Here is a 21,889-nt window from a genome sequence, read left to right as displayed (position 1 = left end):
TATTACGTATGGAACGGTAATCAATAAAGTAAATTTATTAAACTTGATTTGCCAATATTGTAAAATCTTTAGTACCTTAGTTCTGTTTACAATATTACACTCCTGAGTAGATTATTTGTTCACTACTATAGTTTCAAATAAGTTGAAGTACTAAATTAGGAACCGAAAAATCATTATTGTCTATAAATCTGGAAACCTTTATTGCTTTTAAATAAAACGTAGTAACGTAAAATAATAAGAAACAAAAATTTGCGAATTTGATTTTGATGAAGTTTTTGAAAAAGAACAAAAACTATTAAAATTTGCAATAATAAGCTAATAAATTAAGTATCAGCATATATTTTAAAAACTCATATGAATGATCAGCTTGATTTCACAATTTAGAAATTCAATAAATAGCTAATAAATAGAAATATATTAATTACATATAAAAATTATTTTAAAAAAGGGAATTTCATTGAAATTTTGAAATCTCAAAAAAAGTCACTATTCTTGAGTATAGTTTTCTTGTTGGAATTTTTCCAATCATACATTTTGGCACATCAATTTACTAATTTTTCAAAAACATCTTTAATAGTTTGATCCATTTCAAATTAGTATTCTAACCACTGATTTGCCAACAATATAAACACATACCATTATCGAACATCTTTAATATCAGTTTTGGCAACATTCATAACGCAGACGATAATGACCAAACAACTACATCATCAGATTTGTTCTTTCTTGAACAAGCTTCTGTGCGCTGTACTGATTACTTTTCTATACCATCAGGTTTCTCTAAAGTATTAACTTATCTGATTTCACAACGATGACATATTTGTTATCAGTTTTTAATAATAATAATTAAGATCCGTAGATATATCTTGCAATCGGACCGAAATCAATTGAGACTCTTTTCACTCTGGTTTGCCACAGTTTCAGACATTAAGAATCGATTAGTCTATAATTTCTGGAGTCAATAATTCGTCAAACACTTTTTTATGATCAGTTCTTGGCAGTCTAGCTTCAGTGATTAGGATGAGTAGCGGGATCGTTGGATCTGTAGTCAGATTGCTGAAGTCCTGGTGTCAACCTGGATAAGATATTGATGGGAGATGATTGCCTGTCGCTGTCTTCATTGTGCCTAGGATGTTGGTGAGATCTGTCTTCCTGTATAAGCCTGTGTCGGTCTTGTTCTTCACGCTGCTGTTTTCGCCATTTTGCTCTCCTGTTCTTAAACCATACCTACGAAGAAACAGAACATAATTACAATTTGGAAATCAGTATATAGAATTGTTCTCCTACGTCAAAATTCTTTATGATCCCATTAAAAAGTTTTGATGGTTTATGTTGGTTTCAGCGCGATTCATGATGGTCCAACATTATTTGATGGTCACCATCATTTAACATATTCCCAACAAACTTCCATCATTCCAAGATTCTACTTTAATACTGTGATGGTTAACCATGAAAAGAAGTTTGATTCGCATGGACTAACAATCCATGATGACCTGTGATGATCCATGATGGTTTAATTGGAATTCTTGTTGGTTCTCAGGAATGTACCATCAGAACAATTTGGTTTTTTTCTTATGCTGGACCATCATAATTCAGTCCGAATTCCTACTTTTGGGTAATGATTTTTCATGATCGTTTTAACATTTTATCTCTAAAAAACTATATTGAAAATTTCTGAGGGTTTAAAATGAACACATCATCACAACAAGTTGCCATAATTATGGTGGATCATCATAAATCAGTTCGAATTTCTAGATTGGGGTGATGTTTACTTATATTCGTAACAATCAAGAAATAAAATGGTTCATGATGGATTTATTAGTGGTTACCATTAAAATTATATTGGTCTATCATTGCAAAACCATAAAAAATTTTGACTTGGGCTTTTACCAAACCAAAAATGCATCTGTTAGTTAGCTTTTTCCTTTTTTTCTCTTAGTAAAGATCAATTTTATCGTTAGCTATATTATTGATGCTTATATATTTCGATTAAAATAACCATCAGAGACGTAAAAATGTTTTTTCGTTCGGTAATTATAATTATTACTTAAAATTCTTAAGCTTTAAACAATAAGAACTTAGCAAATAGTTAAAATTGTTTTCTGTTGCTTGAAAATATGCACGTTTATGACACAAAACAGGCAAAATGGGTAACATTTAAAGACAGAATGAAATTATTTCAAAACTAGGTTCAGATTCAAAAATTTATAAACTAATATCGCAAATTCTATGAGTCACAAACATTTTATAAATTAATTTATAAATTTTTTGTTATTATTGTGTATGGGAGAATATTTTGATGTACAAAAGCGTGGAGACATTAAAATGTTTCATGATGTCTTGTCAACTACTTCCAGGTGCTTTTAACATTCTAAACGTGGCATTTCTCACGAAACATCACTCAACACGTTTTCACAATTAATTCTTATTAGTACTTGTAAAAACATGTAAGAATCGTACCCTTGCGCCGTTTGCTTAGCTTGTTAATATTTTTTTTTTTTTCAAAATTGACTACCCATTTTTTACGAATTCGTTTTTGTGCATAATCATTTATTTAATAGCAAAAAAAGTAATTCTCACCCTTCGCAAGTAAGTTTTAAAAATTATTCAAATTAATTAATTTTCTAATTAAAGCCTTATTTAATTACCTTTTATTCATCTAACAGAATATATCATCCTCTCATTCATGCGAACTCTCATTGCACATTTTTCTTTACACATTCAAATGAGCAACACAATTAATCAATTAACTCAAATAATTAACTCGTCTTCATTACTTTAAGGTTAATCTAATTAATCCTGAATCACATCTTCCGAGCTCTATAAGGGAGATATAAGGGAGGGTGGTCGGGAATTTCAAACGAGTAGGGGGTAGAAAGATGTCAGCAGCATTTGGGGAGTGTGAAAATGTGCGCCACCAATAATCAGGCAGGCGAGCATTATCTCATAAGTTAGGCGGAGCTCACAACAAAACCTCCTTCAAATCTCCCAAATGCAGCTATCTATATTCCTCTTTTCGTCATAAAGAATTTCCCGAATGAAAGGTTCAATACCGCCATCTTTGGTCATTCACAGCAGCGACGAATACATCAAGACCCAATTTATTTCGTCTACGCAGTGGCATATTTTTCTATTCTTAATTGTCTCTTTTTGCGTCATAATGCGGCTATCTAATTTCTCCTAAATGATCAAACCTAATTGATCTGATTCTACCTAAATGATCAAATTTCTTTTGGAAAAACTTCAGTATGAGCTGTGATGACTCAGAGGATAGAGCGTTCGCCTTCCAATAAGGTGAACAGGGTTCGAATCCCAGTGAAGACTGGTCGATACGAATTCCGCATCTGGCTTGCACCGACCACATTGCTGACGTAAAAATATCATCAGTCGTAGACGGAACATAGGTTAGAGTCCCCTTTCCGTCAGGCTAACCGTGAGAGGTTTTCGTGGCTTTCTCCTCCATGTAACGCAAATGCTGGTTAGTTTCATCAAAAAATCATCCACGAAGGCCCCTTTCTCCCAATACGTCATTCAGAAGCTCTCCTGTTTTCTGGGTTGGGTTCAAAATGACAAGGCTACGGAGTTGAACATTAGTAGTCGTAAACCCAAAATATTAGGTCGGCTGTTCAACGACGGTAATAAAATGGTTTTTATGGAATTATGGTTTTAAAAAAACAATTATAAGCGTTGTGAGCAGTTATCAGCGAAATGCATTTTTTATTTTGAATTTAGTTATTTTATACTGAATTGAGAAGCTCGAAAAGATATATAGTTTTGGTTTAAAATCTTCAAACTGCAGTTATTTTTATTTTTTTATTTCCCATGGTAAAAAATCATACAGGTCCAGTTTTTCTTAAGCCTTTTCCTGCCGTGATTTATATTTTTGTGACTTTGTAAATTCTTTCATTAGTTGAAGAAAAACAAATATAAAATTTTAAAAAGCGGAGTTAAAAATAAAACAAAAGTATATAAAAAGAAACGTGGTAAAAAAAAGAAGGTAAAATTAAATAAAAACTAAAATTGCGGATAATAATAAACGTAGGTAATGTAAAACAAGAACATCTTGAAAGTTTATAAAATTAAACTGACCTTCCTCAGTTTTCTAAAAATTTGACAAAAAGTTTTGTTCTCAAAATTCATGTTTATTACCGTTAAAATAAAACTTTTTACGGTAATTGTTGTAACGTAATTACCCCCTTCGACGCCCGTTGGCTAAGTGGTAGAGCTTCGTTTTCTCGTGTCACAGGTTCTAGTTACGATCCTCGGACCTGACAAGGTTGATTCAGCCTTTCGTTCCTTCAGTGGGACAATTAAATGAGTACCATGCATGCTTAGAAACTGAACACTGGATCTTCGTGTTCGGCTGACCACTAGGTCAAGCCCTAGGTCAAGAAAACTGAGATCGACACAGTAGGCCTTGCCCCTCTAAGGGCTATCACTCCACTGAGTTTCGTTCAGCAATTCCCCACTTTCAACCGAAGGTACAGTTTGTCTACGGTAAGAACTCCCCCCGCCACACCCCTACTTAAAATAGTTATATCTCGTTACCATAGTCACCGCCACGGGTTCAGACGAATGACTAGGGGAGTTCTTAAATTAGACACACTATAACACTTTTACTATATCTTAACACTAGATTGCCTAAGGAAGTCATTTTGACTGCTTTTAATTTCAATTAGAAAAACAATGATGTATACAATGACACAATTTCTTAGAATTTTGTGACTTTTTGAACAAAATAAAAACATTTTCATTGTTAATATTTACTAATAACTTGTTACATAACTGCAAATAATATAAAAAATTTTAAAAATTAATTTTAAACAAATTTATTGACGCATTCACAATCTAGTCATTTTGACTGCTTTTCGGCAATATAGGTATATACTAATTTTCCGTCTTTCTAGCGTTAAGTAAGTTATTATTATTATTTTTTTTATCACTCTTAAGATCAGCAAGCTTTTTATTTTGGATATAATTTAATTTACTTGTTAAAAATTAATTCTATTATTTAATTTACTTACTTCGATTTCTTTTAAAGACGTATATTATGCTGCATGATTTTTTTAAAATTTTTTTTTTACATTATTAAATGCATGTTTTGAGACATGGCCGCTTTTTTAAATACGACATTTTATCTAAAAGCGAATTTCAGGAACCTTTTTTAAAATGAATTTCGTTCCAAGCACATTTTGAGCTATGTCCAGTTTCACAAACCCGCATTTTGAACCTTGTCCAGCATCTGAAACGCGTATTTCAAACTATGGAAACAAACGCGTATTAAAAACAGTTTTTATTGAATTTGCTGAATCCAAACTAAGATTTCAACGACTGTTAAACGAAATATTTCAATTAAGTATTAATTTTAACCCTTATATCACCGTGTTGCATATTTGCAACATACACAAAAAGCCTATGTCTTTCTTTGCCCCAACAAATTTTGAAGGACGATTTCGGCGATTGTCGGTCAAAACCAGTGCGCCAAGATGAAATTGGGCAATTGGGCACTGGCCTAATTGGGCTAACAAAAGAATCAGATGCAATACCCAAAATGCAAAGAATTTACACAAACTATTTGTGAGAAATGTGGTGGAGGACTTTGTTACAACAAAAGTAACAACTGTTTTAAAAATTTTCATGTGAATTAAAATTTTTGAATCTTTCAATCTTATTGCCATTTTTCACGATGTTGCAGGAATGCAACAAGCACTTTTTGTCATTTTGCATAAGGGTGCAGAAATGCAACAATCAATTTTTTTTCAATAATTTTTCTTATTTTATGTTGTAAATTTTTTTATTATTTTTAACATGCTTAGAATGATGTATTCTAATGCATGAGTAATTTTTATTAAAATAAGAGATGTTGAGATATAAAGGGTTAACAGGTAAAGTTATTTTGCATATCTTAAATATTTGATTATTGCTTTATTTTAATAGAGGTTTCCAAAAATGTTATACAATTCGTAATTTTTTTTAATCTCATGATTTTAAGTATTACTTCACAAGGAAAAAAAAATTAACGCAATATTTCAATTATGCTAAATTTAGGGAACTGTATTTAGTAAGTGTTTCAGAGTTGTAAAACTAGCTTTAATATGTTTCTTTTTTGAAAAAGTAACGATCTTTTAAAAATTGCACCCACCAGGATTTTTTTTTTAAAATTTAAAATTGGAATTCTATAAATAATCTAATATTTCTGGATAAACTGAAAGTTAAAGTAGTTTCCTTCGTGAGTTCAAAAATGTCGGAAACCTTTATAAAACTGCAGATTCCGCCGCATTCTGCTTTCGGATTCCTTTTATAATGATGATGATCGCATAGGCAGACAATAGAGAAGGACAGGCGGCGAGTCGAGAGGCCTGCCTGTCAGGCCCAGGTGTCGGCCCACTTCAAACACCCCTGCACAACCCCCTGACTTTAATTTTCTCTGCCACTTGAAAGTCTATTTCGTCCTGTTCATCTCACTGTTTTATAATGATAATAACAACAACGGAACCAGACGCTTTTTCTGTTGTTAGAAGTGGATATATCTAGGATATATCCTGCGCGAATAAAAAGAGCTATTTCATGATTATAAATTTCTGATTCAATGGGCCTTTTCTAAAAGATCGTTTTAATGTATTGTGTATTGATCTATTCTTTAAAGCCTTGGCAGTTTTGGCGAGAATGGCTTTTAAAGTGTTAATTAAACAGAGGTTATATATAAATATATACCGATATATTTTTGCCGTTTAAAAGGAAAAACTACGAAGTTAATTACGCTGTCGCAAATATTGTTCTTTTTCAGAGTTTGAACGTGTTCTGAGAATAAAATATAAAGTGTTCTTGCGAATTTTAATTTTTTTTTCTTTCAAAAAAGCTATTATTCTGTTTAGAATCGAAAATAAAGGTAGGTCATTATTTGCTTGGAGAGATTATTTTCAATTTATGTAAGACGCGTTTGATAAATTAATGTTTAATTAATGAGGATATGTATATTTAAATAACTCTTAAAAACTAAGCACTTTCGCGTTAAGTGAAATTTGCTTAAGTTTGGTGGAATATTTTTAAACGATATGATGCTTCTTAAAATTAATAAACATGACATGGAATGAATTAAGTTTTAAAACTTATTATTTTGTAATACTTTCTTATTTGTAACAACTCACTTCTAAATCTTTCAAAATGTCACGTTTCTATTTAAAAATAAGGTTATAATAAAAGGTTATATTATTTTTATTTATGCCTTTATTTTGTACTATAATTTTTCGTATATTTTAAACAAGATCAATAATATGGAGAATACCATTTAGGCATAGCTATAATTTATATCGAATATCAGTTAGGCTTAATTTCAATAACCAATCACACATTTCAACAATAGCTTTAAAATAATTTGTAAAATTTTTTATACACTATATGCATTGTGATTCACTTTTCTGCAATGCTTTTTAATAAATGAGTCATACATTTATTTAATAATTGCTATCAACTTCTCATGCAGTATCAACATGTACAAGCAAATCGGTTGAAAAAGTAGTATTTAAAAAAGTTTAATACTATGAAAAGTTCTTCATTATTAGATCATAATGATAATTTTAACCAAAAATCATTTTGAAGTATATAGCCACTTCAAAGTAGAAATAAATAAATAAATGAGCATTGAAAATTAAAAAATAAAAATAAATAAATAAAATAAAAACTTTTAAAAGCTTTTTAAGAAATGAATTCTATAAAAAAAAAAAAAAAAATAAAAATAAAAAACCCATGCATGATTACACTACGCAAAATAAAAAGCTTCACCTTTGATCTCAGTTTTTTGTAATGTGGGTTAGGATAAGGGGATTTTCTGTTTTGAAAATACATTTAAAGTATGTCATTGCCAAAAAATATTGAAACAATTTATTTTACCAGGAGCCTAAGCCCCCTGTTTGTTGCATCTCACCCACTCCGATGATTGCTTCGCAATAATTGTTGTTTCTTGGTAGAAAACAGTTTTTCTACTAAAGTTAAAATTATTTACTTAACATATATGTACTAAAAGTAAATTCTGTTTGCTTATGCTTGTGCCTCCACTTCCTATGTCCAAATATTATTATTATCTATTAATATTATAAATATTTAAATCTATTAGAGAACAGAAGTAATTTTTTTAAGTAATAATTTTTTTAAAATAATATTTATTTGTTATAACATTATATTGTTCAAACAAATTTTATGAGATCACAACCGTAATTTAATATTTTCGCTTAACAAACGAGCGGATATATTAAATACTATTTTTGCTTGCATCTCATTGCGCCTGAAACTGATCGTTAAGTTCTTAATCATTTAGCTGATCTTTATAACTATAATTTATCACAGTATATTAATGTTATTTTCACAAAAATAATAATCGTAAAACGGTTAATAAGATTAGACCACCGTTGCAAATAACTTTATATTAAAATGTAACTCCTAATTACATTATAATAATTTAAAAAGATTTTTATAGAAAAACATCACTTTCATGACTTTTATTAGTTTTATGCTGATGACAACCAAAACAATATGAAAATGAATGAAGAAAAACTGGATCCTACTACGTGATTTCCGATCAATGAAAATGTACGGACTCGAGCCTCTGGATTTACGGACAACAATGGATAACTGCGTCACCATCATTGTATTTTTATATATAGTAGGATATTAATAAAATAATTCGAAATCGTATTAATCATTTTTAGAGATTTAGAAAGCTAATGAACGTAAGTTAAAATATCAACAATTGAAAAAAAATTTTTTTTTTGGTCGGTATTGCCTATTTCTATCCAGATGGATACCTTAACATTAAGATAAAAAATTTTCAACAATTCCATTGACAAAACTATTGGTACTATATTTTTCCAGGTATAAAACATAATAATGAAATAATAATAAAAAAAAAGAATGCTAAAAGGGAGATAAAATATGTTTATGCATTGAAAATAATCAATTAAGCTAATAGTACTTATGAAGCTGGTTTCTCTGCAAAAACACGAACCACACAGTAAAAATTATTTCGAAGAACATAACTCAAAAACTTGGTAACGATTGTGGCATTAATATAATATTAATTTCGAGCTCCTTCTTACCTTCCTGCTTACTTCTCATTTAAATTAATAAATTAGCATGTTTTTATTTGCTCGTAAAAATATTGTTTTCAAAACTTCTTTACGAAAAATATATAAAATTATATAATAGGCATAAATAATTTCAATTAAATTTCATAGTTTCGTATTAAGTTTGAAGAGAACTTTTCAACTCTCGAGACTCTAGAAACATTTGTATTCTAAATAAACTCAAACCATATTTTATTCTAATCAAAATAATTATAAAACGCTAAAATTATGATTAATTGTGATAATAAAGCATTTAAATTAAGAAAAATGATAGTTTTAATGATGATTAAGCATTAATACTTCCAAAGAATCTCAAAAATCGATAAATCAAAGATATCTTAAAAATCGAATCAAAGAATCTTAAGCGATTTGGGAAATATAGTTCCAATAGTTTCGTCAGAAGATTGGCCTAAAATTTGGATGTTTGGTGCAATGTTAACCAAACATTCAACCAAAGTTTGGTTTAATGTTAATTTCACTTTTTCCGTACTTATCAAGTGCTCCGAAAAACTTTTGTATACAATTATAACATTTGCTTGTCCAAAGACAATTCCATGCAAAAATAATTTAAATAATTATTTATTATTTTTGATAATTTTATTTATAGTCAAAATATTTTTGAATTGTTAAGCATACAAGTTTTTACATCATTTTGAAGAATGTAATCTTTTAAGGCAAAATACAAAATTTAAACGAAATTCGTCCAATAGTTTTTGAGGGAAGAAATTTTAAAAATACGATATCTTTTTTAATAGTTATTTAAAGGTTGAAGTATTGAGAAGTAATTTTGGAGGAAATTACAAAAATGGTGTGTGACTTCGAAGAACAAATTTAAAGCTTTGTTACCCATATAACAAATAGGAAATTACTTCATTAAACGGTAAAAATTAAAATGGGCAAGTCACGTTATCAGAATGGATAACAACAGTACCAAAAAAAAAGGAGCTTTTTTTTATTTTTTATTATTGTCAGATCACTAAAGAAAAAAGGAAATGACATATGCACGTGAAAAAAAAGGCAGGCAAAATTTGAGATGGATAGATGTTCTAGAAAAACAACTTTTGTTCTTAAAAACTGAAAAGTGGAAAAGAAAGGTTGGCCTGGAAAAAACATCTTGGGGAGACCAAGGCCCACCCTGGGCCGTCGAGACATTTATGATGATAATGATCTAAAGGTTCACTGCGCAGTTTATTTAAAGGGGATATAATGATATAAATGGTTTATGTATATTTTGGATTAATGCAAAAGCAACGAATTTCAAAAAACTTGAACATAGAATATAAGTCATTTAGTATATTAGCTAATTCATTAACTAAACAAATTTTCTGGGATTTCAACAACAGGGTTTTGATCAATTTATTTTAATAATCTAGCTTCTGAATAATCACACTTTCTTCAATATTTTAGTCTCTATTTTTAAATATCCAAAATATTAATTCTGCAGTTTAATATAAGAACATCTAATGTCAAATTTTGTAATTTCGAAAATAAAACTGAGACTTTAAAATTTTCAACAAAAAAAAAAATATATTAATGAGAATATTTCTTTTTATGAATTGGTTAATAAAAATTACCCCGAACTTTAACGTATGACTTATGTTACTTTCGTTCTTAGAACTTCGTATTCAACATATTACATAATGTTTTGACTATTATTGACATTGGTTTTCATTAGATTTATGGATAGCACCCCGAGTACTCTGAGTATCTATTAATAGAGATAATACGAGTACTTAAACAAATAATTAATAATATACACAACAAAGGGGACTTAGAAAAATAACTATAATCACCCCGAAAATAAACTAAAGAGGAATATCACTTTTAAATTAAAATTAAGAGGCGTTATCACGTGTGCTCTGAAAATCAATTAAGGGAGATAACACCACTAGTACTCTGAAAATTAATTAAAGAAAAAAAACCGTAAAGAGCATTTTTAAAAAGAAATTGAAAAGAACAGCACAACGAGCATTATGCGAATCAATTATGGGGGATATTACAAGTATACTCAAATTTTTATTAAATGGACAGCACCACGAACACTCTGAAAATCAATATGGTTTCGTGTTAAAAATAGAATGCAAACCTTTTAAAAAATTTTACACTTCATAGTAATATATTTTAGGTAAATTTTCTATGCCTAACAAAAAAAAAAACGTGAACGGGTAAACGTAAAAAATGATGCAGTAGCTTCTTTTATCAACCTAAAGGTTGTGAAACATAATACTAAAATTTATTTTAAAATAATAAATTTTAGAGTTAGGAAAATGCTATCACGTTGAGTAGTTTTAATCAGTATTTAATGATTTGAGTATTTTGAACTTAGAGCTCTAATTAATTATTTTTAGTGCTTTAAAAGCACTAAACAAGCTAATTAATTCCGAAATTTAGTGGAAAATATAAAAAACGTAACGAACTCAAACTTTTCCTAGCAAAAAGAAATTTGTAACTATAAATTACACGTTGAGGCCCTGTTGAAATGAAATTCTTTGCTTGTAGTGTGTAGTTTTATTTTTAATTGATTTTATCATCCTACAAAATAAAACTTTAAGGTCAGCTAAATGAAATGAGAGAAAAAAGTATGACGAAAATCAGATCCCAACTCCCATTTTTCAGATAACTCATAGATTTGAGTAGAAAAGTAGGTCACACGACTTCCATTCTTAAGAGAAGAGAAAGATTACTCGCCTGCATTTATTTATTTATTGTCACTACTATCGAGTCTTTTTTCAATTTTAAAAACAAAAAAAAATTAATAACTAAATTTTGAATTTGAATGTTAAACAACGTTCAAAATATTTTTCACTTAACGAAGTTGTTGTCTTATCACAATACATTTTTCAGCCGTTTTTCTTTTCTAATTTCGTCATTTTTCAAATTTTTCCGACATTTGTCACTTTTTTGAAAAAGCCAAAATGGAGGGTTCAGCTGGAACGTTTAGTCAGCAAGTGAAAATATCAAATGATGCAGTTCTCTTCTACATTCTAGAAGTAGACAAAGAAATGTCAGCTGCTTCATATACTATTGATAGGTATTGAAGCTATTTTAGCTATCAAGCTATTACAGCTAGCTATTAAGTTATTGAAGCTACTTTAGAACATGAAAGCTATTTCACTATTGTCTCTATCGTTGTCCATTTGCGTCCACTCCATAACGTTCGATTCCATAACAGTGAAATGAATTCTTTAAATAGTGAGCAGTGAAATGAACAACGATAAAAGCCATAAAAGTGGCAGCAATTGCTGATATGAGGGCATGATGTAAGCAAAACTATATCGGAATGAAAACTACTACGATCATTCAAAATCATTAAAAGAAATATTCAAATGGAAAAAAAATGTGCTGGAATCTATTTTAGGTCACTCATTAAATGCGATAGTATTAATGAAAATTTAACATTACGAAATGCAAAGCAATGTAAAATCATTGACTTTTTCAAGTAAAATATACATAAGTACATATTTTTTTAATATATTTTTTTATAACCGTCGTTGAACAATAGATCCAATTTTTGGGTTTACGACTACAAATGTTCAACTTAGTCGCCTTGTAATTTTGAACCCAATCCAAAAGACAAGGAAACTCCTAGATCAAGTATTGGGAGAAATTTGCCTTCGTGAAGGACTATTTGATGGAACTAACCCTCAATTGCGTTACATGAAGAGGTAAACCACAAGAACTACACACGGTTAGCCTGACGGCAAGGGGACTCCGTCAGGATCCGTCTGCCACAGAGGATATTTTACGTCAACACTGTGGTTAAGGCACTGAACTATCATAGTAAAGAATAGGGGTCTGATCCCTAGTAGTAGTTTGAAGCCCGCCCAGCTTCAGATTGATGAGTGCCAACTTGTCTAGGAAGTAACGGTGGCTCATGCGCAATACTGACCGCATTGCTACACTCTTGACGTTGTTCATGAAATTGTGGAGCCTTACTCTGCATGAATCTCCTAGCCCACAATGGGCTGTAGCTGGAATTTTTAATTTTTATTTTTATATACATTATTCTCTAAATTGATTAATTATCTTCTTAGATCATTTTATTCAGACAGTAACGATAAATGATTTTAATACATTTAATCCCTTGGGGACGGGTGATTCAGAAAAGCGTTCGTTCAAAATCAGAATCAAGTTGTAATTAAATAAAAAACGGTAACTTAAATGTAGTCGTTGCTAATTTGACAGACTTTCTTAGCTTTTACTTTAATTACTGTTAGTTTAATCATATATATAATCAATGTTAATTCAAGGTATAACTAAATAGTTTTATTTTGAACAAAGTAATGGTGAATTAAATAAATCAAACAATTATAACTCCGCCCACAAATAAACTGCTAAAGAACTACTTTGATTACCAGTTTTATCTTTTCACCCTGATTGATACGGTTTTATGCTGTCACGTATTTGTGACAGTCGACGCGAAAGGGTTAAAAAATAAGAAAATTTATTTTCGATTAAAAGTCATATTTATATACCTTAGAACCGATCACACAGACTAAACATTTTGTTAACTAACATTTTGTAAACAGACTAAACTTATTTAAATAACAGAAAAAAATCTGCAAAACAAATTTTTTTCCTTAGCAAGGTGACCAACAGCCTGGAAAAATTTAAAAAGTTATGACAAAAGTTTATAAGGTTGTTGTAAATGTTATAGAATTTAATTACAACTCAATTGCAGAAATTAAGTCCATTATTCATAAGACAGATATTTCTTTAACACGCATTTTTGACCGATAATAATTAAGTAAAAACATATTGTTTTCCCGTTCCTTTTCAATCTATTTTACCCATTGGTAAAAGGGGTCTTGGTTTGGGTTTGATGGCGTTCACACACTTTTCAACTGAGTTCGAGATTAATAGTAAAAAGTCTGCATTTGTCGTCATTGCATGCGTTGCTATGGCGGCCGCTGCTGTTTTTATTTTTATTTTCAGTAGCAGTCATTCTTAATGTATTTACATAACAATAATTTAGAGTATTTTTATGTTATTTTTATTATTAGCATATAATTGCTAGCTTGGCGGTGATTTTAATATAAATATGAAAGCTGAAGAAGGAAAAGTATTTTGTGACGTCTTGAAACACGTACACAGGCAGGATTTGAAAATCAATCCGACGACAAACATCAATTGAGACAGTTTTTGCAACCCATGATTTGAAATGTTGTGGCGTTCAACGGAATCAGTCCAGAAAGAAAAAGTATTTGACCAATGGGTAACCAGTGATCGCAATAACCACAACTTTTTTGCTGACTTTTTTTTCTTCAATTTTACGGTAAATCTTTCAGCAGGAAAATCAACTTGAACTGTATAATACTTTGTATACGTTCCGTAACAGGAAACGTAACTAAATATGAACGTTATTATATAAAACAATAAAGTGAACGTTACTAACCTCCACTCTTTCTTCTTTAAGGTCTACCCTGAGAGCTAATTCTTCTCTCAATAAAACATCGGGATAGTGTGTTTTTTCGAATGCGGCTTCTAATTGTTCGAGTTGCTCTTCCGTGAATATCGTACGATGCCGTCTCTTTCTCCGATGACTACCCACTTGGTGGGTACCAGCACCCCCCAAAAACACCGGAGCAGAAGTTAAATAAGGGGAAAGAACACTTGTGTAACCTGAAAAACAAGGAAAAATACACACTTCAATTGTGGTAATTTATGCTTGGAACAATATAAACAATTTGAACACTTTACACTGTAAATTTCACACTTTACATTGCATTGTGAACTTCAGTTTGTAAATATTTTGCAATTTAAATTTGATGTTTTTCAACTGGTATAATTTAAACTTTCATTATGAATTTGACACTTTACTCTTGATGCAATTTAAATTACATTTTGAGCATTATGCGCGATAAATTTGATACTTCTTACTTGATGCAGGATCAACTTAAAGTTGAATATTTGTTCGATAAATTCTACATTTTATGCTTGGTAGAGTGTAAATTTTCATTTAAATATTTTTATGCTTTACATTTCAAAGCATGTAAAATTTATTTTAAATACTTCGCACCATAAATTTGGTATTTTACGGTTGATTGAATATAAATTTCAATTTGAATACTTTGCATTATGAATTTAATGTACATTGGATACATAACAAAGTGCAATTTGTTTTATAGTAACTATACGTTTTACATATAAATAGGTTATGAACTAATAAAAAAATTACAGTTAATTTCATTATCTTTCAACTATAAAGATATATGAAATTTATCATAGAGTAAGTATTGCTATAGATTAGGATGACGTATATACGAATTGTAATTTTCACAAACAATGAATTATTTGCGATAATTTATTTTTTCTTTTTATGAGTAACAGAAAGAAATACAAAATACTGGGAATGGGGCACGTTGAACCGTGTTTAACTATTGAAATATTATTAAATATTTTTGTTTCTCTTTTTTTAATTAACATATTATACTCCCTGTCCTACTATAATGAAAAAATTACATGACACAGTTACAGTGCGTAATTTTTTTCCAACAAGTTTTATTTTAGTATTTCTTAGTAATTTTTAAAACTTTACTACTTTAACTTCTAAAATTTGTTTGTATAAGAATAGTGCAGTAAATTGCATTTATTTTACCAAGTTAGAATTTTGATATAATATTTTTTTTAAGCTTAGAAGACATGAAAAAAATATTGCGATATTTTTGTAAAACTGACATAATGGGGTGTCTAGTGTAATTTGAAATTTTGTTAATTAAATTTAGAAATATCCAAATGATTTTCCTTTTTCCTAAATCTATCACTTTTTAAACTATTTTTTATTACACTGATGGAATTTCCATTCTAAAATTGTAATAAAACAACCGGCAGCAGTCTGTCCATCCGATTAACCATAAAATTTAGATAAAGATCATTTTTTGGTTTAGAAACCATTCACAAAACTATATGGTTTTTAGACCATTTACAACTAGCACGGTTTCAAAACAGTAAAAAAGAAATTTAACTGGACGCAGGAGTAACTTTTTCGTTAGGTAATGGACGTTAGAGAGTGCAGAACATAAACCGGGAGTGCATGACACTGAAAATTTTTCACGTGTTGAACGTAGTGGAGGAAATAATATGGTGTCAACTCTGTGACTCGAACCCTGGTTCTGTCGGTCATGAGACTGGCAGATTGTCCTTTTAGGCTATTATATGTACGCATTTGCAAAGAACTAAATGATTTCATTAGATGTACTTAGTTGGTGCGATAAAAGTGTGTTTAACCGTAATAGATGAAAGCGTTAAATTCGATTTTTCTCACAGTTAACAGTTTGATTACCATCTTATTTCTGGGTATTTGACTGCTTTGCTTGAATATGGTAAAATAGCAATTAAATAAATTGTTATTTAACCTTTTCTTCCGAGAAATTTCTAACAGTGTATATTATGAAACAATTTTATGTGTTCACAAAATAGAGTTGAAATTTTATATAGTAAATCCATTTTAGCACAAATAAAATTGAATTTTTATTCAAAACACTTCAACAATTTCAAAATTTTCATTGGACTCGATAGGTGATAAAATTTTTCTCTTATAAATATTATTAAAATATAAAATTTTGCATTGAAAACATATTTTATCATAACAAAATATTTTGTTAAATTTAATATTCCATTAAAATTTTTTATAAAAAATGACACATTTTTATATTTTATTTTATTAAATGCCAACTATGTACCTTAAGTAAATGAGATATTGTTTTCTTCGTGAAATTAATTTACAATAGCAATTTAATAATAAGAGGAATATTTCATGGAATGCAATTAAAATTTCAAATAATAATTTTTAATGTTCCCTGAATCTACAAATGTTACAGTATTTCAAAAAAAAAATTTTAAATTTTGTAAGCTTTTAAAATAATTTCCACCTTTTTGAAACTAATCATTTGAAGAGGTAAGTAAATTTAAATTGATTTGGCCGGTATTTAATATGTTATTACAAATAGGCTTTTAGAAATCGTTAATTCCACCCTGTAAATACGTTTTTTTCTTGTGATTAGTTTTCAGGCGGAAAAGAAAATTTCTTTTAAAATATTAATTTCACCTAACGCGTATTTCGTCGTATCTCCTGAATTTATAAGTAAATAAAAAAATTACAATAATAAATCCGCGATAGCTCAGGGGATAGTTTGCTCGCCTTTCAATGTGGTGAACCGAGTTCGAATCCCAGAGAAGGCTGGTGGTTACGAATTTCGCACCCGGCTCGCGCTGACCACAGTGCTGACGTAAAATATCCTCAGTGGTAGATGAAATATAGGTAAAAGTCCTCTTGTTGCCAGGCTAACCTTCAGATGTTTTCATAGTTTTCATCTGCATGTAACGCAAATACTGGTTAGTTCCAATAACAACTTCTTCTAAGACAAATTTCTTCCAACACTTGATCCAGGAGTTCCTTTGTCTCCTGAATCGGGTTCAAAACTACAAAGCTACCGAGTTTAACATCAAGTTGCTGCAGTCATAAACCCAAAATTGGGTCGGCCGCTCAGCGACAGTTATAAAATAAATTACAATAATAAAAATTTGTGTTTATCCAAAGATAAGCATATATAAAATTTATTCTTATCTAAAGTTTGAAGGAAATCAGTTTAATAGTTCCAGGTATTTGAAAGTAGTACAACTTTTTTAAGATAGCGAAATAGCCAAAAAATGAAATTAATATTAAAGGGCTTTCAACAGTTCTCCCCATCTGCAGACCACAACTAAGACATTTGTGATAATAACGATTTTATATAAATTTTTCCGAAAGTTATTGAAATTTAAGACATTTTTTTAGCGAAATTTGTTTGCAAAACTTCAAATTGCATTTTATTTTTACAAAAACTATAATATTTAAAATTATGAAGGCTTGTAGATGAATGTTCAGAGAGTACGATGAAATAAAAAAAATTCGAAATAGAGATACATCAATTGTGCTAAACTTGTAGAAAAAAAAAATAAATGAAAATAACTAAAGTAAAAATTTAAAAAAATCATACAATACGTTCGGTAGAGATGCAATTACGAAGTTGAAATTTGACGAGGTGTACAGACACGGATTTTCAAGTGGAGTTTTTTTTCTTCTTTTGTTTTAAATTCTGATTTGCGCAACAGTTATTGCAATTTTAAGTTCCTCTTTCGCTTTTCTGCTTAAAATTGTGACTGTTCATACATTGCTCTAGAAAAATTTATTTTTAACTTTCGAGATCTCGTGCTTGAGTTAAATTAAAAAGTAAAAAAAAAAGAGAATGAGTAAGAGTTTAGATGTTGTTAGATATAAATTTTATTAAAATTAATTCAGCTATAAAATTATTATGGTCAGACATAAAGTTTCAAAAACTTAATTCAAGTGAAATAAAAACCATCCCCTTTTTAACTATTACTATGACATAAATTTCATTAACGAGTAAAATTACTTTTCATTAATTAAAACTTCAAATCTCAAGCATTCTGCATTTCTAAGTTTAAAGTTCTTTCTAGTATAGTTGAATACTTTTCAAATCCAAGCAATCGTTCATTTCGTTACAATAATAAACAAGACGTATTTATATAAAATTATAATCTGTATATATTTTTATAATATTTTTGCTTCGTTTCTGTGAAAGAAGAAATAGAATGTGTAGAAGAAGTAGAAATTTTAAGGAAAAAACAATGATAAAAATGTGGCAATCACAGAGGTTGATGAGCCCTGCCTCCGAGTATTAAAAAAAGAATATTAAGTTTGATTGATTTCTGAAATTCAGTTAAAATTCGGCTTTTTGTAAATTTAATCAAAGTCAAAGAGTAAAATAAACATAAGACAAATTTAAGTCATACTTTTAAAGTAGCACAGAACTTCAAAATTATTTAATTTTGAGAATTGATTTATTCTTAACTAGATAGTTTTAAATATATTAGGAAGAAAAATTTATTTTATCTCATCAAATTACTTGTTACAAATTACAAATTTTTGATTACAAAATTAACAACGTAGTTCATTGAAAACATCACTAGATCTAATTTTGAATATTAATTAAGTTCTTATGAGACTAATATAAGTAAAAAAAAAAAACGAGATAAAGAAACTGAATTCATTTCAATTAAAGCATTTAAATTTAACTTTGGATTACTTTTATACTGATGATAAAAAAATGTTACTAATATTGATAATGGGAAAATAATTGAAATAATTATTGTAGAAATTGTAAATAGCTTTATGTTTAGTTTCTTTCAAAACTTTTTGGTATTTTGGTGTTAAATTTGAAGTTAATTATTTTATCGGAATTTATTGCTAGCTTTTTGTAGAATATTTCTAATGCTATATAATTCTGAACTTTTCAAAACAGCGGATAAACAAAATAACAGTAATAATAATACTGATACAAAGGCATATAAGTTGAAAAAAAATAACAATAACATGTAACTGACATATGAACAGTAAATATCAAATAATTCCTGTTTTATTTTTCTTCTGTATTTAACGGCTTCGAAAGCATCAAGAGTCCGAAATAACTGGAACCAAATTGTCCGTATTATGGAAGAAAAAGGCGAAGAATAGGATTAAAGAATAAAAAAAAAACAGTAAGTTACTGCCAACATTTTCTATAAGAAATGGGCAAAAATCTTAAAATTAATTTTAACATTTTTCCCAACTATTGCTAACTTAATTTGAAAAACCAAAAATTACAATGAAATTTTGTATCCATTGTTATTTCTATCATGAGATTGTTGTTTATTAATAAATAATAATATTATGATGGAAAAATTTCGCAGTTGTATGAGCAGATGATATAATTTCGGATATATTTTATTTTTGGGATACATTTCGGATATATTTCTGTTTCCTCAATTTAAATTGGTATTTGTTTTTTAATAGATTATGATATAATTATCAAGACATTTCTTAGGTAAAAAAATACTTCTGTATTCAACAGCGGTTGTAAACTTCTGACATTTTAAGAGGTAGATTTAACATTATAAAATTACGAGAATAATTAATTCTTTTTGATATTATTAAATTTCATAAAAATCAATTTTTGAAAATCATAAATGGTAAAAATCTAATTAAAAATTTTACAAATTTTTATTATAACTAATACTAATTTTACCATTTGTGATTTCCAAACATTCTTTCTGGGAAATTTAGATTTAACATATTGCTCAAAAAATTTAATGTAAAATTTGCCGACACTTAAACCATAGGTAAAAATGTACTTAATCTGATTTCCTCCATTTGTCTGTTAACTATGTAATCTTACAATGACTATTTCACTTTTCAGAGCGTCTGATTTGTTTGTCACAAAACAGTAAATTTTTTGGTATACGAAGTGAACAATTGAAAATAAAGTTTAACTCGATTAAACTGCTAAGAATATTTCACAAATTCGGATGATCAACGTCCGGCTAATCGGATATCTACTCTAATACCATCCAAAATTTTAGAAGCATCAAAAGATTAACTTACCACAAAGATCTGCCCCAGCATAATGATAATGCAGAGGTGCTGTGGCGGCCCACAGGGAACTAGGTCCCGCCGAAGTTGTGACGGTATTAGCAGGGGCGGACAATCTAGGTGCACTGCAGGTTGAGTCCCTGGACAAGATACTGTCTATGGAAAAAGAAGCACTCGGTCTTTGGGTGGTCGGTGTGACTGCCGGATAAGTTTTAAAGAGATCCGTGACAAGACAACATGGATAAGAACTATGAAATGCTGGATAACCCGGAAGCATTTTCCTTCCTTTATTCTACGTTCAGAGAAGAGATTAAATAGGATTATCTGCACTGGAAAACGGCCTTCAGACTGTATCAAGTCACACATATAGGAGTCTTTAATCTTAAGTTCTTTATTCGTGTTTGCTGCTGATATTTCGTTATATTTTTTTTATAACATTTCAAAGCATTCGTGGTATTTTGAGTTTATTTCATTTCAATGAATTTAATGCTTTTTTAAGCAAGGCGATCTTTTGTTGTTTTACTAGATTTTAACATGATATTCTTTTCTTTACCGTTAGTTTATGCTGTAGGTAATAAAATATTGAATAGTTTGTTTATTTCTTATAACTTTAATTGACAGTGATCACTTAAAATCGTTTTATTTCTTTTGCAAATTAAAAAAAGCTTTGGTTGTTCAAAAATCTTTTGCAAAAAAAATCGTTTGCAAAAGAACTACTTGAAAATGAGTTTCACATTTTAATGATGAATAACTATTAATTAAGTTCTGCCTCATTATAAAAACAACATCCGATTTTTAAACGATGGAAAAAGATTACTGTAAAGAACTAGCGATTTAATCACTTGACTGCTCTTTCTTTTTTTTAAGATAAAATGCTGACGATTTTACAGAAATGGGATTTCGTGTTCTCGCGAAACCATAAAGCGACTGAAACCTAAGCACAGATGATTAGATATGTGCGAACACAAATCGTGATCCCTGTAATCTCTCCCTCCCCATTACCTGATGTAGGGTGAGTTGAAAGCTTCGATCTCTTGTAAACCGATTACGCCGGCGTTCGTATTGCCTGATATCCGATTGGCTGGAAATCTGTGGATCACTGCTACGATATCAATCGGATTGGATGAGAGTTTCATACAAAACTCCGCCTCTCCCGTGAGGGGTACTGAAATCAAGGTATTTAAATTCTGGATTTGATTGATTCTAAGATTATGGGGAATATAGAATTCTTCGAGATGAATAAATGCAAAAATTTAATTTCAGCTTAATTACTTTAAATCATTAAGTTAAATACTCGTTTATTATGAATTGATATTAAAAGCACACGTTTTACGAGATCCTGTTTTCTAATAGTTTGGTA

At 29.4% G+C, this 21,889-nt stretch overlaps 1 protein-coding gene across 1 annotated transcript; it reads right to left on the bottom strand.

Moving 5' to 3' along the window:
• Nucleotides 1-179: 179 nt before the first annotated feature.
• On the bottom strand, nt 180-21,529 carry LOC107439785 (uncharacterized). Its single transcript, XM_016052486.4, has 3 exons — nt 20,542-21,529; nt 14,515-14,741; nt 180-1,227 (listed from the first exon to the last, which is right to left on the bottom strand). Exons 1-3 carry the CDS (start codon nt 20,804-20,806, stop codon nt 1,009-1,011), a joined length of 711 nt encoding a protein of 236 aa, XP_015907972.1. The 5' UTR covers nt 20,807-21,529; the 3' UTR covers nt 180-1,008.
• Between the last annotated feature and the right edge of the window lie 360 nt (nt 21,530-21,889).

This window comes from Parasteatoda tepidariorum, chromosome 10 (genome assembly GCF_982258835.1).
Source record: "Parasteatoda tepidariorum strain Cologne lab strain chromosome 10, Ptep-v5.0, whole genome shotgun sequence".
In the NCBI taxonomy this organism is placed as follows: domain Eukaryota; kingdom Metazoa; phylum Arthropoda; class Arachnida; order Araneae; family Theridiidae; genus Parasteatoda; species Parasteatoda tepidariorum.
Note: the sequence above shows the minus strand (reverse complement) of the source record. Positions and strands in the feature narration are given on the sequence as shown.

Coding starts and splice junctions, on each gene's coding strand:
- LOC107439785 (XM_016052486.4), bottom strand. CDS start 20,806: ATGCTTCCGGGTTATCCAGCATTTCATAGTTCTTATCCATGTTGTCTT. Junction 14,742..20,541: donor TGCTGGGGCAGATCTTTGTG/GTAAGTTAATCT, acceptor CTTGTTTTTCAG/GTTACACAAGTGTTCTTTCC. Junction 1,228..14,514: donor TTAAAGAAGAAAGAGTGGAG/GTTAGTAACGTT, acceptor GTTTCTTCGTAG/GTATGGTTTAAGAACAGGAG.